The sequence below is a fragment of the Phyllopteryx taeniolatus genome, chromosome 6, assembly GCF_024500385.1.
Source record: "Phyllopteryx taeniolatus isolate TA_2022b chromosome 6, UOR_Ptae_1.2, whole genome shotgun sequence".
Classification (NCBI taxonomy): domain Eukaryota; kingdom Metazoa; phylum Chordata; class Actinopteri; order Syngnathiformes; family Syngnathidae; genus Phyllopteryx; species Phyllopteryx taeniolatus.
Window position 1 is genome coordinate 6158779 of NC_084507.1, and position 18168 is coordinate 6176946.

Here is an 18168-nt window from a genome sequence, read left to right on the forward strand (position 1 = left end):
CAAACTATGTCTGACTACTGAAATAATGATGATCTCGTCCCAATTTACTTAAATTTACTTCCTCAGTGTGAAATCTGGGCCGGTTTAATTGAACACAAAGGTATTGTACATGCAGGAAGCCAGGACTTTTTTTGTTACAGAAATGGCAACAGGTTGAAACACAGGTTTATTGTGCCTTCTGCCATCTAATTCAATAGCATTTAATTGTTCTGCCTGTCACTATATGTCGCTGGCATAGATAGATGCGCAAAAGTATATTTAAAATGAATAAACTATAATTTTCTGACAAATTAAGTGAAATTGGATTCATTTTCTGCAGCACCGCTGATGATCTCTCGTAGAATACTAGGTTGCCATGGCACCCTGGTTGGCAATAAATGTCTTACCGTATTTGTGGGGTCATCTTGAAGAATAGCATCATAGTGCTTGTTGGCCTCATCGTACCTTCAGAAAAAGAGGAGAAAAAAAAAATCTCAGTTTTCACACAATCCGCTTTCAATCTTATAAAATTAGATGGTGTGGGAATCAAACAGTTCGGGAGAATCAAGTTTCTGTATACAGCATGCATGTTTCTATGATTACAGTAAGGTTATACAGTAATCAGTGGTGATCTTAAGTATGAAATAAACACTCATTTAAGTGTAGGTTGCTGGTTACACAGCCAACCATGTGAGAGTCTTGTATCATTTCACAATGAGTCAAGAAATCCATGCAAAAAAAGCCCTCTGTTTTGAATATTCTATTTGTTTAATTGTACCCAGGTTGATTCACCTTTAAACAAGATCATATTGCTCCATGAAAAATGTGCTTAGATTTGCAGCCAAGTTGTTGATTTGGTTGTCTGTGTCTTGACCAATAACAAGACACTACATGTGAACTTGGTCACCCAAACTGATGGTTTAAGCGAACATGATTATTTAAGAGCCAAGTTTTTAAATGCCAAATTATACAGTAGAGAAATACAGGAAATAAACTAACATAAGATGGCATGTGCACTATACCTGTCATATTCCATCAGGTACATAACAATCATGTCAATTTGTATTTTTTTTTTGTATTCAAAACTGAAACACTAATATTTTAGGTGTCAAAGGCAGTGAGTGTCCAGTCAGACAGTGTCCCAGTGCACACACTGCAACAGTTAAGAATATTTCAGATGGGTCAGTGACGCAAGCCACTCATTTGGTGGTGGTGGTTGGATGGTGGGGTGGGGGACATATGGGTTGGAATTACTATTTGAACCTTAAGTGTACCCTTTTTTTCTACCAATTAACTACTGTGTTTAGGTTATTTAATCTGACAAAAGATTAAAGTAAAATTTCTTTACAGATTTGTAAATAAAATAAACCACTGAAGGAAGGGAAAACACGTGAAGTGACGTAAGGACTTACAGGGCCAAGACACACTGATTTGTACCAGGACCAAAACCGGACAGGAAAGACAAAAACAGAGATTGAGGGACCCCGAGAATAACAGTGGGATCTGACCACTTCCTTCCCGGGAATCCCGAACTCCGACTCAAGGGCTATACAGGGCTACCCAGCGAAAAAGCTTTCTGCACGTTACCCAATTCAGTAAATGAATGCTGGGTGATCCAACATAAATACACCCAACCCTCAAGCCTTTCGGTACATATACATAGACACTCAGACTATTGATTCGCAATTTTTAAATGGGTTCTGATTTCTAGCCTCCCGAAGTACAATTCACAAAAGCGATGTTTTTGCCCCCTCTTCCGCTCTTCCATGCTTACCTTTCCAAAGCTTCCAGTCTCATGCCCGATAATCGCTTCACTCTGTGGCTATCTGGAAACTGCTTCCTCAGTTCCTGTAGACAGGTCTGCAAGGATGTGGGCAGACGAGAGACACCAATTATAGTTGGCTGCATCTACTAAACTATTTTATGCTCCATTCGCATGCACAAAAGAAAAAATTGCAATTTTGATATTTGGCCTACTTTGCTTTCATAAGACACTGTCCAACCCAAACTACCCCAAATATATATTTGGGTTTATGTTTTACCCTGGTTGCCCACATGGGTGAGCTTGTTGTCCCTGGTAACTGCTTAATCTGTAAAAAAATCTTAACAGGGTTTGTGCAGGAAGACTTTTGAAGATCTTTTTAAGATTATTCTGAATGAAATTTAAGCGCTACATTAGAACATTAAAACTAAAACAATGCAGTCAGGAAATTACATGCAAAGTACATTTATTCTAACTGTATGCAGTATTCAAGTAGTTGATGCATACCTTGAACTACTGAACAAAAGGAAAAAGAAGACATCTTGCTGTGAAGTTGCAAAAGCAAGACAAGCTTGTCCTAAATGAGTCATCGACCATTTACAGTTTGTTCGCTGGGAATAATTTGGTTCTTTCACCGTTATTTGTTGCTGTGATTAATTATTTGCTGTTGTGTTTTTTCATTTGCTGTTGTGATTACCGTAGTTATTTGTTGTTGTGTTTCTTCATTTGCTGTGATTAGTTATTTGCTGTTGTGCTTTTTGATGTGCTGCTGTGTTTAGTTATTTGTTGCTGTGATTAGTTATTTGCCTTTGTGTTTTTTGATTTGCTGTGTTTAGTTATTTGTTATTACTTGTGTTTTTTTATTTATTTGCTGTTGTGTTTAGTTATTTGTCGTGATTAGTTATTTGCTGTTGTGTTTTTTGATCGCTGTTGTGTTTTTTCATTTGCTGTTGTGATTACCGTAGTTATTTGTTGTTGTGTTTCTTCATTTGCTGTGATTTGTTATTTGCTGTTGTGCTTTTTGATTTCCTGCTGTGTTTAGTTATTTGTTGCTGTGATTAGTTATTTGCTTTTGTGTTTTTTGATTTGCTGTGTTTAGTTATTTGTTATTAGTTATTTGTTGTTGTGTTTTTTTTATTTGCTGTTGTGTTTAGTTATTTGTCGTGATTAGTTATTTGCTGTTGTGTTTTTTGATTAGCTGTTGTTTAGTGTTTTGTCCTGATTAGTTATTTGCTGTGCTTTAGTTATTTTTCATAGTGATTAGTTATTTGTTGTTGTGTTTTTTTAATTTGCTCTAGTGTTTAGTTATTTCTCGTTGTGATTAGTTATTTGCTGTTGTGTTTTGCACTTCTGGGCCACCGTAGAAAACTAATTCTGCTAACAGAGTTCCGCCTTTTCTAAAAGATGAGTCTTTTGTTGGCTGGGGCGGAAAAATAAAACATAAAAACGCAATGTCGGAAGGACGAGAATCTGTAGTGGTGTGCATATTGTTTTAGATCTATCATTGACCATGGACATTTTTTGAGACATTTCGAAGCTTCTACGATCCTGTCTGATCATTGAACTCACAGACTTCCTCCTCCCACAACCGTGGCGTTTGCCCACGGACGAGGTTTCCTCCATGCTAGCTGCCCGCAGTCTAGTATACCAACGTGTTGCTAGCCTGCGTGCTGATAATAGTCCCATACATTGCTGCTATGATACTGAAATGCCTGCCGATCATTGTGACGATCGTGATGACGTGCTAAAGAAGACAAATAAGACCACCTTCGAGATGACATATGCAGAGTTGGCACTGGGTCATTGAAACCTCTTAGCAAATGTGGCTAAACGATATAAAAATCTCCTCGCCACACTTGTGTGTAGTTAGCCACAACATAGCATGTTTATGTGGCTAAACCATTAGCCACACTTACCCAGTCCTCGTCACTGGGAGGGAAACAGATAAGCCTCAACGATGTGGGCAAAATTAAAACTACCTAGTCATCAATCAGGCATATGGCTAAACGGTATGGGCAAAAAAAAAATCTTAACTGCGTGTTTTTTGCTTTGTTTCTTTTAAAGAAATATTGCGATTTAGCATGCGATCTTTCAGGAGGAAGTTTGTTATCTTATCTTAGCATTATTCACTAAACAAGAAATTATTCTATAGTAGGACCAACACAACACTGGATATAGCCAACAAATAACTCTTTCCTGTAGGCCAAGCCTAAATGTTATGATGAATTGATAAGAGGAACAAATTACTATTTAAAAAAGAAAAACGTTCCATCACAGTAGAATATTGACTTATTGAACTAACTTTAAAAATGTATTACTGTAGAATAATGCTCGTCAGTAGCACTGCTGTCAGTGTCAGCCGAGTATAGAGATAAAGTGGAGAGAGATGAGTGACGCTTTTCATCACCAAGATGTGCGTTTTAAAGCTGTTCAAATAGTAAACTATATTAAATGTTAATGTTCTTTTCAATTAAAGTGTTGAGATGATTCACCTATTTGATAATCAAGAAGAATCTTAAGGACGTCATATAGAATTTACTCAAATTACTTCAACCTTTTAGTTGAAGATCATTTTTTAAATCTTTGGTGGTAAATATTATTAGGCTAACTTTAGCTGTCAGAGAATTGCAACAAATTGCAAAAGCAGGACAAAGTGGTCTAAATTACATAAAGGGGGGCTGACTTTGTTTGTCTTTGGCCCCCAAATGACTAGCTTGCTACATACGGCCCTGCCTCGAGCCAGCGCCGCTGCTCGACATGACAACCAAAGTGGGATTAGCAGCTCGTGCATTGATGAAGAAGGCAGCTAGTGAGTCACGAGAGCTAATGTGAATTGCAGGACACACAGACCATCGACACTTCAATTATAAATTGCAGTAATAAAGAAAAACTCAACCATAAAGCCATTCACACACGGCAGAATGAGCGCGCTTCCTTCTTTAATCGGGAAGGGCTTTTTAGTTTTGACGCCAGCGTGGCGAACATGGGCACTATTTGCTTCCCAATATCCGTTTCAATTAGCCATTGGCGAGGTGGCGAACGGGGAGCGTGAACCCTGCATATGCTGTCAGAGGAGCTCTGGGGAAAGGAGTCCATGATTGCCAGCTTGACCACTCGCCTCTCTCAACTCTCCGCCGTAATCTTGGCAGAGCAGCCTAGTGGACCAGCGACAAGGAGGGCTGCATCTTTCTTGGCAGATACACTGAGGTTGGATCCGGGTACCTGCCTGGAGCTGTCCTGCTCAACTTACGCTGCATGAGACCACCTGGGTCGAGGTGGTTTCCCGTGGCAAAAAGAGCAGCAAATCTGCTCCCCCACTGCTGGCTTTTAAGAACAGATTTTCTGCCCTGTTGGATGACACCGCTGCTCTCACGTCCTTGTCTGCACAGCCTGAGATGATTCCTGGCTATGGCGTTCTGGCCCCTGGTCCAGCATCTTGGGGCCCGCCAGTGAAGAGGGTGTCGTCTTCTGCTGATAATGGCGAACTGGGTGGTTCCTCTCACGGCTTGGTTTCACGTTGGCACCAAAGTCTGCTCAAGAATGCGGTGTCCCGGCATGGTGATGGTCCACCTCGTAGGCGTCATTCCCCAGCACCATCCTCATCCAGCCACCCCAATATCGCTCAGCCGCACCAGCAACGTCATTTGCGAATGCCATCCTTGACCAGCCACCCCACTCCTGCTCAGTCTCACACGCAATGCCCACAACATGCGCGGCAGGGCAACGGTGCGGACGGTGCGTGTCCCTTCCTCCATCTGTGTCTCAGATCATCATCCATGTGGGAAGTAAAAAGACAACACGTCGACCATTGGAGCAAACAAAAAGGGACTTTAACACTCTCTTTGCTCTGTTGAAAACATATGGGCTCTCAACTTGGATCAGCAGCCCTTTGCCTGTGCAGTCTCATTGCCTGGAGCGTTTCAGCAGACTATTAGGTTTAAATACCTGGCTGCCACACGCTTGCGGTCAACTCAACCTTTTTTTTTTTTTTTTTATTTATTTATTTTTTTTTAAATTGACGATTTTAATGTTTTCTGGAATTTCTTTTTTTTTTTTGGCCAGATGGAGTCCACCCAAATTCTCTGGGGCACCACGGTTTTAGCACATAATCCATAATATGCAACTCTCTCTCTTCTCAGCTGACCCATGTACGATTCACACGTTATATGTCACTGCTTTTCTATCTACACCTATCTGCCGTAAAAATAGATTACACCAATCACTGGCAATCATCCGCATTACTTCCTGACCACTTCAACCAGGTCCATATGAGTACACCTGTTGTATTCGCCAATAGAGAGCAGCACATAAAACAACAATCCAAGAATTTTAGCAAACGTAACACCTTCCGGTCCCTACCACAACATCAAAAACCACATTATTGGGGGGGAAGAGCCATGAAAGCATCAACCACCTTCAATATGGTGCTTTTAAATGAACGCTCTCTTTTAAATACCCTATAAATGAAGGTCTATAAGGTCTATAAATGAAGATCACTCACTTATGTGCTACACCATCTTATTCCAACCCACAACTAATTATTTTTTTCCGAATGACAAGGTAATACCGTTTGGCCAAATAAAAACGGTATTTACACATTTGGCAAAGATGATGCTGTAAGTGGGAATGGCTGTGAGACCAAGAATGATTGCTTTTGAAGCTCTTGCGTGTGTAAGGAAGTGCCATAAAATCTTACCAGAGCCAAGTCATCCCGACTGCAGTCCAACGCCGCAATCATCACCTGCTCATAAATAATCCATACTGTGCAGAGAAGAGACAAAAGAGGATGTGTTAACACCCTGCTTCGTACAACAGGGCAACATTTTGTGACTTGTAATATTTACATAAAAACTTAAGACTGCTGAATGCAAATGCTAAACATCTTAACCTCTGCACACTTCCATGATGCAAATAAGAAGATTACAAGCATTTATGAAAAACGAGTTTTTTTTCCACACATTTGACAGTTAGGTGCAGAAGTATTGGATGATAAAACGATACAAATTTGTCTTTATACACGACCACAATGAATGTGAATTAAAACAATCATTTTAAATTAATTGTAGACTTCCCGCTTTAAATTAAGGGGTTTCATTAAAACTTGACATTTTATATTCAAGAATAACACCCATTTTAATCCATTAAAAAAAAAAATATATATATATATATATATATATATATATATATATATATATTGCATAATTGTTTACACATAAGCCGTACTGTACTAGTTTACATGCCGCATATAGTACACAAACTATTATTATTATTACTAGTCTTGTTTTTTTTTTATTGTTTTGTTTTTAATTTGTTTTGGTTTTTTTAACCTTACTTTCTGATGTACAGCATCCTTGTGTGCTTTGAAAGGTGGCTTTAAATACAATACAACCTATAACTTTGGCAATTCTAATTGTTACACAGAGCAGAATGTATATGGCTTTTAGTACAGCTGTAAATTCCATTTGTATGCGTTACTACAATGTTTGTTGAAGAAATTATGATTCCAATCAATTTTTCCCCATCTATGGCATTTCCCATTGTATGTTAGGATTAAGCTAGAGGACTTATGTTATGCTAATGACAATGGCAGTGATGCTGTGTTAAATGTAGTTTGTTTGAACATTTAAGGTGACAAAAACAGTTTAAAGGAAGAACACTTTGCGTCTCATTGGGAAAATTGTTAGCTCTCTGCAAAACTCCACTGCACAGTAAGGGATGGCAGAATAGAGAAATAAAAATTGTCAACCGTAGTAAATGAAACAACATAAAGTAACACAGAAGCAGAAATACTGCTAGTGCCACAACAAAATATGCACAACAAAAATAAGAACCTTGAGAATCCACAGCTAGATTGATAGATAGGTCTTTTTCATTGACCAGGTTGTTCGCCTTCAACTTGAAGGCTGCATCGTAGGGATTACGTCATGTTTTTGCATGATGAGAGTGTGCACTTAAGCAGAGAAGATTTGAATACTGATCTGAATCAGGGCTGCACGATACTGGAATAAAATGACTGTGATTTTTTGTAACCCCGCGATATACAGTGGTGTGAAAAAGTGTTTGTCCCCTTCCTGAGTTCTATTTGGGGACTTGTCGTAATTCAGCCACATTGGACGGTTTTCGAGCATGAACCACCTTTTTAAGGTCATGCCACAGCATCTCAATAGGATTCAGGTCAAGACTTTGACTAGGCCACTCCAACCAAAGTCTTTTTTCCGCCATTCAGAGGTGGACTTGCTGGTGTGTTTTAGATAATTGTCCTGCTGCAGAACCCAAGTTTGTTTCAGCTTGAGGTCACGAACACATGGCCGGTCATTTTCCTTCAGGATTTTTTGGAGAACAGGTGTGCCAGTATCAGGCCTCAGTGGGGCTAGAGAAACTGAATTTGGGTATGATAAACGACAGTTATGCTTTAACGGGGTGTTGGGAGGCAATCACAGGGCCATGTTGGTTTGGATTTTTTTTTTCCCTTAATAATAAAAAAACATTTAAAACTGCATTTTGTATTTACTTGTGTTGGCTTTGACTAATACTTAATTTTGTTTGCTGACGGGAAACATTTAAGTGTGACAAACATGCAAAAAAAATAAGAAATCAGGAAGGGGGTAAACATTCACACCACTGTATATTGCAATTAGGCTTTACACGTTCTGGATTTTTGGGGCCGTTCAGCGAGTTTAAAAAACCGATAACCGATCACCGATCCGATCACATGATGGAGGTATGTGTCTATTTAAATGACCTGTTCATTTACTGTATATGCTTGTGTACTTAATTGCTCAATAAATTATATTTACAATAAATAATGTATCTTTGTTCCTCTATTTATCCCAGTGAGGCATAGTGACAGACAGAACAAATTAATGGTATTCTATTAGATGGAAGGAAGTAAATACAGTAATTAATGTATCCACATTTTGTGACATTTTTTTTTGTTGGTGTGCCGTGAGATTTTTCAATTGTAAAATATGTTCCTTGGCTCCATAAAGGTTAGAAATCACTGCTCTCGTCAGATTGTGTATTATAATCAGTCACGTCAAACCAACATTACAACATGACAGAAATAATGGGTGCTAAATTTAATGTAATTAAATTAGTTTATTTTTAATTAAATAATTTCACCCACACCAAAACTTTAGAGCATGATTCAACAGAACGGCGGCATGTTTACGTACAACCGTTCGTGGTACCACTTGCTTGCTTGGTGCCTGCTTGCGAGACGTATCATATCAAAAGTATGTGAGCATACCTCAAGCACGCCTTAAACGAACGTCCTCGCCTGAGCACCGGTGACCACCAACACACGTTTTCCCCCATTTTGTTCTTACAAACACACGGCACGATCCATTATTGTTGTCGTCACGATGGTAACGCGTGTATCCGGTCGCGTTTGCGTTGACACGATGAAGCCCAGTGATCGGAAAAAACGGAATGCGTTGGTATCTGACAAGTGTCTTGTGGTCTGATTACGGAATTGTGTGTTGTCTGTCTTAGATGTGTTGTCTGTTCCACACCGCCGACATATATATATTTTTTTAATAACTTTATTGGCCGTCAGATATTTACAGGACTACGCCAAAAGACACGCAACAAGGCTAAAAATAAACAAGCTTTTGGATTCAAATATACTGTGCACAATGGCCGATACGATAAGGCCAATACGATAAGGCCAATAAAATCGGTGTAAAGCCTAATTGCAATATGAAAAAATACAGGGTAACATACTAATTCTCTGAGTCATATCACTTTATCAAGTCTTTTCTAACATTCCGTACTACAAAATAAGTATGTATGATTATTGCTGATATCCGATTGGACCGATATTGGTATCGGATCAGAAGTGAAAAGGTTGGATCAGGACATCCCTAAGTGTGACAAAATCCACGACCAGTGACTTGGCCCTACAAAGGCAAAATGAAGTCTTTTTTGGGATATCTTCCATGTAGTGTGACAATATGAAGGACAACCCAAATCAGACATATTACCTTAAGTCGACCAATAGGACTGCTTCTCGAAACTGTGCATCGCCCCCTTTACTCACCGTTGTCAGCATTTATTCACACATGCAACCCAATGTTTACCGAAACTTTAGCAGAGCTGCCAACCTATAAAAATTCACTTCCAGAACAATTTGTCCACATTTGTCTGAAATACCATATTTTGAAAAATGTGTCAAGAACTTTACAGTCTGAGTCATAATCATTATCATAATGATAATTATAATATATAATTATGGCTTCAATATTCACCATTTTAATGCTTTTAATACATCAACAGTTGCAGCCTGAATCAAAGTACCTGCATATGAGATTTCAACGTACCATCATAAAAAACATCTGGCCAAAATTGAAAATTGGGACAACGTCGCGGGCCAAACTCAATATTTAATTAAAAATCACTGCGATGTGCACGTTTCCCTTTTCTGCAGAAATGTAGCGTTAAAGGTTATCATATGACAACAAACTTAAATTTTGCTTAATCACTGAATCTGGAATAAACAAACTTTATTATAAACACGAGAAATCAATTTTGCGATAAAAGACATCAGTGGTATTTGTTTGTTGTTTTGTATTTAAATAGATAACATAAATTCTTCTCTCTATCATCTATTTATCTATCTCCAACTACCTTTCTTTCTTGAGTAAATCTTTTTTCAAAGGCCAACAACAAAAAAACCCAAAAAAATAAGAATGCCCTTCAATAACAATCCAAACCTCAAACTACAAACAGTCCCTGCCTCGGAGTTGATAAAGGGCATTAAATATATATATATATATATATATATATATATATATATATATATATATTAATTAAATTATGTTATATTCTTTCCTACAGCCACGTTGCTCCGCACACGACAAACAGTCTTTTACTTTAGTGAACATTCCCATTTTTGGGAAGGTGACGTGCCAGCTTCACCGACGACTGCAACAGAAAGGGAAGGGGTGCTCGCCATCAAGACTTGATGGGCCAACACACTAACAAAGCATTCTAGGATTTGTAATATTAGTGGCGCATATATATATATATATATATATATATATATACCCATGAGGAAGCAGAGTCTGGAGTCTCTGAGGCGGGCTCTCCTATCTCTGGGGTTGGGGTCACCGAGGTGGTTAAAAAGCTCCTCGGTGGCAAGGCCCCAGGGGTGGATGAGATTCGCTCGGAGTTCCTAAAGGCTCTGGATGTTGTGGGGCTGTCCTGGTTGACACGCCTCTGCAACATCGCGTGGACCTCGGCAGGGTCCTCGAGGGTCCATGGGAGTTTGCACAACCAGTCTACATGTGTTTTGTGGACACGGAGAAGGCGTTCGAACATGTTCCTCGGGGAGTCCTGTGGGGGGTGCTTCGGGAGTAAGGGGTACGATGAGATGGGATGAGAATCAGCACCTCCAAATCTGAGACCATGGTCCTCAGTCAGAAAAGGGTGGCGTGCCCTCTCCAGGTCGGGTATGAGATCCTGCCCCAAGTGGAGGAGTTCAAGTATTTTGTTCACGAGTTTGGGAGGAATGGAACAAGAGATCGACAGGTGGATCGGTGCAGCTTCTGTAGTGATGCAGACTTTGTATCGGTCCGTTGCGGTAAAGAAGGATCTAAGCCGAAAGGCGAAACTCTCAATTCACCGGTCGAGCTACGTTCCTACCCTCACTTAGTGTCACAAGCTGTGGGTCGTGACCGAAAGAACAAGATCCCGGATACAAGCGGCCGAAATGAGTTTCCTCCGCAGGGTGTCCGGGCTCTCCCTTAGAGAAAGGGTGAGAAGCTCAGTCATCCAGGAGGATCTCTGCGTAAACCCGCTGCTCGTCCACATTAAGAGGAGCCATATGAGGTGGCTGGGGCATCTGATTCGGCTGCCTCCCGGACGCCTCCCTGGTGAGGTGTTCCGGGCACGTCCCACCGGGAGGAGACCCCCGGGACGACCCAGGAAACGCTCGAGAGACTATGTCTCTCGGCTGGCCTGTGAAACCCCGGCACCCGGAAGAGCTGGATGAAGTGTCTGGGGAGAGGGAAGTCTGGGCACCCCTCCTAAAGCTACTGTCCCCGCGACCCGACCTTGGATAAGCGGTAGAAAATGGATGGATGTGCTATATATAGTGGCAAGCCAGCTCTAATACACATTTAATATGGTCTTGCGGGCCAAATATAATTACATCGTGGGCCAAATCTGGCCCCCAGGCCCAAGTTTGACATTTATGGCATAAGGATTATTTTTACTTCACCAATTCTTTTTTTAACCCTGGGAACAAAAAAAAACCAAGTCTATTTAATCATATTAATCGTATCTCAAACGTCAAAATTAAAACTCACCACTATTTTGCAAACAAACAAATAACATTACTGATAGATTGAATTGGATAGTGTATGTATGGACAGCGGCACAGTGGACGACTGGTTAGCACATCCGCCGACTGGTTAGCACATCCGCCTAACAGTTCCGTGGACCCGTTTTAAAATCTGGCCTTGTCTGTGTGGAGTTTGCATGTTCTCCCCGTGCCTGCATGGGTTTTCGCCGGGTACTCCGGTTTACTCCCACATCCCAAAAACATGCATGGCAGGTTAATTGAGGACTCTAAACTTGCCCGTAGGTGTGAATGTGAGTGCGAACGGTTGTGTGTTCATATATGCCCTGCGATTGGCTGGCGCCCAGTTCAGGGCACACACACACACCCCTCGCCCGAAGGTAGCTGGGATAGGTTCCAGCACGCCCGCGACCCTAGTGAGGATAAGCGGTACGGAAAATGAATGAATGAATTAATATATGGACAATAATTTTGGTTTCTATTTTGTGCAATGTACTTCTTGTATGTCTTTTCTTTCTTGCTCAGGGTCCATACATATTTGAGATTTCAAAATTCTATACTTTTTCCAGACCCTTATTTCCAGACTTCTCGGTCATAAATTCAATTATTTGTGACATCTGAGTAAATAGATGTGTATCATTCTGATTCTTTATATGCCTTTATGTCACCAAATAATGAACTGATGCGCATCAGCGAACGGTTGCGTCCCCAAAGTCCATTAATCCCTGATAATTGTACTCTTCAAAGGGCATTAACCCGCTTATACCATGGTCATTTGCCAACTGATTTTTGTCCAAGATTTTAAACTGATTTCGGACAATTTTGATGTGCTGAATCCAAATATCACATTAGTTTGTAAAAGTTAGTTTGTAGTTTGTAAAAGCCTTTTCCTACTGCACTTGCTCAATGTGAAAGGATGTTGACGACAACGGTAATGGGGGTGCGCCCATCCCATATTTGAAAGTGATGACGCAACAGCCGAAAAGAAAGTCAGGAGGTTTCCCCGCTGAGTTGACCTGAAATGGGCAATATGTATTTGTCATTGTTGGAAAATAAAGCCCTAATTTTGCTTATTTTAAGGTGGAAGTGACGCAGCAACAAATTAAAATAAATAAATGAATAAAAGAGTAAATAAAAATGGTATGTGGGAGGAAACCGGAGTCCCCGGAGAAAACCCACGCAGGCACGGGGACAACATGCAAACTCTACACAGGCAGGGCCGGGATTTGAACCCCAGGCCTTAGAACTGTGAGGCAGATGTGCTAACCACATTTCACCGTGCCGCCTGTCACATGATCTTTCACAGCAAAATTATGTGGGTACCAAGCGATTGCCTTGCAATTGGCTGGCGACCAGCTCATGGAATAGCCCCGCCCCTCGCCCAAATTCAGCTGGGATAGGATCCAGCTCACCTGTTACCCTACTGAGGATAAGAAAATGGATGGACAGATGGTACCAAGCCATCCCAGCAAGCTGTCAAGCCATACACACACGCACACACACAAACACACACATAGTGGTACCTTGATTTACAAGTTACCTGCCTTAGCAGTTTTTTTTAGATACAAGCCAAGACTTGCGACAAAAATGTATGATACGAGCACAGGGCGATGGCAGAAAACTCAACTCAACTCACATTTAAATAAGTTTAATATCAAACTAAACATAAAATAAAAGATAATTGTTGTGCATCTAAAACAACCACTTAAGTTTGCCTTGGGAAAGCCCACTAGCTTAATGCTAACCCACAATGCAAAACAGTGTAGACAGGCTAACGTTTACCATCAATGTCACAGTGTTATGACCTTATGAGCAACGGCTATTTGAATACAAACAGTAACTGGTGGAGAGACAATAAAACAAATACAGGCATATATTTTTTATCCTCTGGAAAAAATGACTACTATTACTGCAGCAAACTGAAAAGTTGTGAGTGTTGTCCCGATATACATCTGTATGTATTGTACTGGCCAGGATGCACACACCAGAAGGAGCGCAATGTGGTAATGCAACACATTCATGGCAATTCTATTCATTTCAATGGGGAAAGATGATTTGAGATACGACTAATTGGAGTTACAAGGGTGGTCACGGAAAAATAATTACCTTGTATGTCAATGCACCAACGTGTGTGTTTGTGTTGGAAATTGTATCAACTGAATATCTTACCTGTAGCATTGATGAGCCGAAAGTCTTTGCTTTACACTGCCTCACACTTGTAGTTTCTAAGCGTGTGTCCTATTAGTGTTAAAATAGTTTAGATTGGTTCATATCTGGCCACGTTGACTTACTGGAGCAGAAGTCAGGTTTTGAGGAAATACTGTATGGAAGTTATCATGTCTGAATGTCCGTTTATGCGTTGTTACTTAACACACTTTCATACAGTTTGCATCTCTCCTTCAGTGTTCATATTAAATTACAAAAGAAATGTAATTGATGGACTAACTGCTATAGTCAACTTCTAATGAGCAATTAGTTATCAACGATGCACTTACTGTCATCCCCCAGTTTAGATGAATGTTCACCGATGAGCTCTTCACCAACGTCCACTATTTGTTCACTGTTTCTGCAGTTATCCTCTCTCCATTTGCGCAGCTTGTCTCGCATCTCTGCAGACACAGTACAGAAAAGGAATCAGACCACTCGAATTTGCGGCGTCTATTAGTCAACAAACTTTCTTCAGATGTGAATGGATTTTGAACAGCAGGTGATATGCACAATTGCAATAAAACAAAATATACATACGCGAACAAACAAATTTTCACCGATAATAGTTTACGTAACCATCCCGCTCTGTACGTTTTACCTGGGGAACTTCGAAAAACAGTATCACCACACTACAATTATCATTATATTACTAAATTACTAACACGACATTTGTATTAATGGCTTACATTCACTACACTGCAGCTATGGCTAAATATAGCAATACCAGTCGCTTATTAAAGATAAGGGTGACGTGGGCGCAACTGAAACCGTTTAATCTTTTGCAACATATATTTGTAATGCAATAATCAACTAAAAATCAACAATATTTAAGTAAAAGTGACGGCTATTTACCTTGGGTAAATCGTGAGGATTACGATTATTACTAGCGGCGAACTACTTCTCACATTGGTATTTTGTCACTTTAGACCATAAAATAAACGAACGTCTCTCACGTAAAGAGCACCGCATTACCTCAAGACAATCACATACGGATTCTGTAACAATTATCATTCGCCTTACCTTCCCAGCCTACATCGTACAGCTCTGAAACCGACGCCATCTTTTCTTTGGGAAGAGCGGCCTGAGTCATGTGACTGTTAGTGGGCGTGGCCTCACGTAAGAACATGCTTTCGAGCCTCGAGACAGAACAGAATTTAATCTACATTACATGGTATAGTATTTTGTAGAAAATGAAATTATATTGTTGAATATATATCCATCCAACCATTTTCTGAGCATCTTCTCCTCACTAGGGTCGCGGGCGTGCTGGAGCCTATCCCAGCTATCATCGGGCAGGAGGTGGAGTACATCCTGAACTGGTTTCCAGCCAATTGCAGGGTACATATAAACAAACAACCATTCGCGCACACATTCACACCTACGGGCAATTTAGAGTCTTTAATCAACCTACCATGCATGTTTTTGGGATGTGGGAGGAAACCGGAGAAAAACCATATATATATATATATATATATATATATATATATATATGTAAGGCAGACGCTCTAACCAGTCATATATATATATATATATATATATATATATATATATATATATTAAAATTTCTGAGCATGTTTTTGGGATGTGGGAGGAAACCGGAGAAAAACCATATACATATATATATATATATATATATATATATATATATGGTTTTTCTCCGGTATATATATATATATATATATATATATATGGTTTTTCTCCGGTATATATATATATACATATATATATATATATATATATATATATATATATATATATATATATGGTTTTTCTCCGGTTTCCTCCCACATCCCAAAAACATGCTCAGAAATTTTAATATATATATATATATATATTATATATATATGACTGGTTAGAGCGTCTGCCTTACAGTTCTGAGGACCGGGGATCAATCCCCGGCCCCGCCTGTGTGGAGTTTGCATGTTCTCCCCGTGCCTGCGTGTGTTTTCTCCGGGCACTCCGGTTTCCTCCCACATCCCAAAAACATGCATGGTAGGTTAATTGACAACTCTAAATTGCCCGTAGGTGTAAATGTGGTGCGAATGGTTGTTTGTTTGTGCCTTGCGATTGGCTGGCAACCAGTTCAGGGTGTACCCCGCCTCCTGCCCGATGCTAGCTGGGATAGGATCCACATGCAAACTCGGCCACCGTGCCACCTGGATATATATATATGTATATATATGTGATTGTATATATATATATATATAGAGAGAGAGAGAGAGAGAGAGTTAGGTTAGAGCGTCTGCCTCACAGTTCTGAGGACTGGGGTTCCGAAGATAGCTGGGATAGGCTTGCAGCGCACCCACGACCCTTGAGAGGATTAAGCAGTACAGAAAATGGATGGATACACAGTCAGTGACATGAGGTCAGGGTAGACCTGGTGGTCTTTCCTTTCCACTGCATGTGAATAGTAAATAAAACCTTATGATTACATTAAATTGTTCCATTTTAGTTCTATAGTCCGTGCTTTACAACGATTTTCTTTTTCAATCCAATAATTTCAATGATTTCATCATTAAAATAGCTGAATTTTCATATTTCCTGTTCAAATGCATAGGAAGCGTAGCTCAGACTCACGTTGAGTCATCACTGGCATGATGCTTCAAGAGACCACGCACACATCCATTCAGGCAGGCTGTGATTGGTCCGTGGCTTCACACAAGAGACATTGGTGTTTCCTCATAACATCGCCAATAATACACGTTTTATCACACATGTACTGCCTTTACTGACGTTTAACAGACATTCAGGAGGAGCAGTTTGGTTTTTGTCCTTGGTGTGGAACAGCGAACCACGAGGGAGGGTGCACAGGAGTTCGCCCAACCAGTCTACATGTGATTGGAAAAGGTGTTCAACCGTGTCCTTCAGGGGGTCTTGTGCGGGGCGCTCCAGGAGTACAGGGTACCTGGTCCACGAATATGGGCTGTTCAGTCCCTGTCGAACCATTGTCAGAGTTTGGTCTGCATTGTTGGGAATTAGTTTAATTTGTTTCCAGTGAGAGTTGGACTCCTCCAAAATTGCCCTTTTGTCAGTGATTTTGTACCTTAAGGATAGAATTTGTAGGCACAGCCAAAGGGTTGAGAAGGTCTTATTTGGTGACCTCATTATTACATCTCTGCTTTTTGAAAATGATGTGGTTCTGTTAGCTTCATCAAGCTGCAATCTTCAACTCTCACTGGGTGGTTTGCAGCCAAGTGTGAAGCGGTTGGGATGAGAATCAGTACCTGTCCAGGTTGGGAATGAGATCCTGCCCCAAGTGGAGGAGGTCAAGTATCTTGAGCTCTTGTTCACATATGAGGGAGGACTGGAGCAGGCGATTGACAGGCGGATCGGTGCAGCAACTGGCACAGAGGGTAAGTGTATTACCCTGCAACTGGAGGATCGCAGGTTCGTATCATCGCCCGAGCGCATGTCGTCGTTGTGCCCCTGGGCATGACACTTAACCCACATTGCCAATGAATTAATGTGGTTGGATGTTTGGTGGTGGTCGGAGGGGCCGTAGGCGGCCGAAGGTACAGAATAGCAGCCATGCTTCCGTCAGACTGCCCCAAGGCAGATGTAGCTACATAAGTAGCTTACAACCTCTATGGTGTGACTGGAGAGTGAATGAATTATGTATACATTTGTAATACTTCATTGAGTGCCTTGAAAAGAACGATATAAGCATTATTAATATTATTATCCATACATTTTTGGAACCGCTTATCCTCACTAGGGTCGTGGGTGTGCTGGAGCCTAGCCCAGCTGACTTTGGGTGAGAGGTGGGTTCTACTCTGAACTTGTCGCCAGCCAGTCGCAAGGCACATATAGACAAACAACCATTCACACTCACATTCATACCTATGGGCAATCTAGAGTCTTCAATTAACCTAACTTGGATGTTTTTGAGATCTGGGAGGAAACCGGAGTATCTGGA

General features: G+C 40.6%; 1 protein-coding gene across 2 annotated transcripts in view; it reads right to left on the bottom strand.

The window, feature by feature from the left end:
- Positions 1-15406, bottom strand: part of emc2 (ER membrane protein complex subunit 2) — a 58105-nt gene extending 42699 nt beyond the window's left edge. Inside the window, exons 1-5 of one of the 2 annotated variants that reach the window (XM_061776723.1) lie at positions 15273-15406; positions 14540-14653; positions 6438-6502; positions 1754-1839; positions 387-444 (exon numbers count right to left, since the gene is read on the bottom strand). In XM_061776723.1, the coding sequence (XP_061632707.1) occupies positions 387-444; positions 1754-1839; positions 6438-6502; positions 14540-14653; positions 15273-15378 (429 nt within the window). In that variant the 5' untranslated portion in view covers positions 15379-15406. The remainder of the gene's footprint in view (positions 1-386; positions 445-1753; positions 1840-6437; positions 6503-14539; positions 14654-15272) is intronic. The other variant, XM_061776722.1, reaches the window with a different exon arrangement.
- Between the last annotated feature and the right edge of the window lie 2762 nt (positions 15407-18168).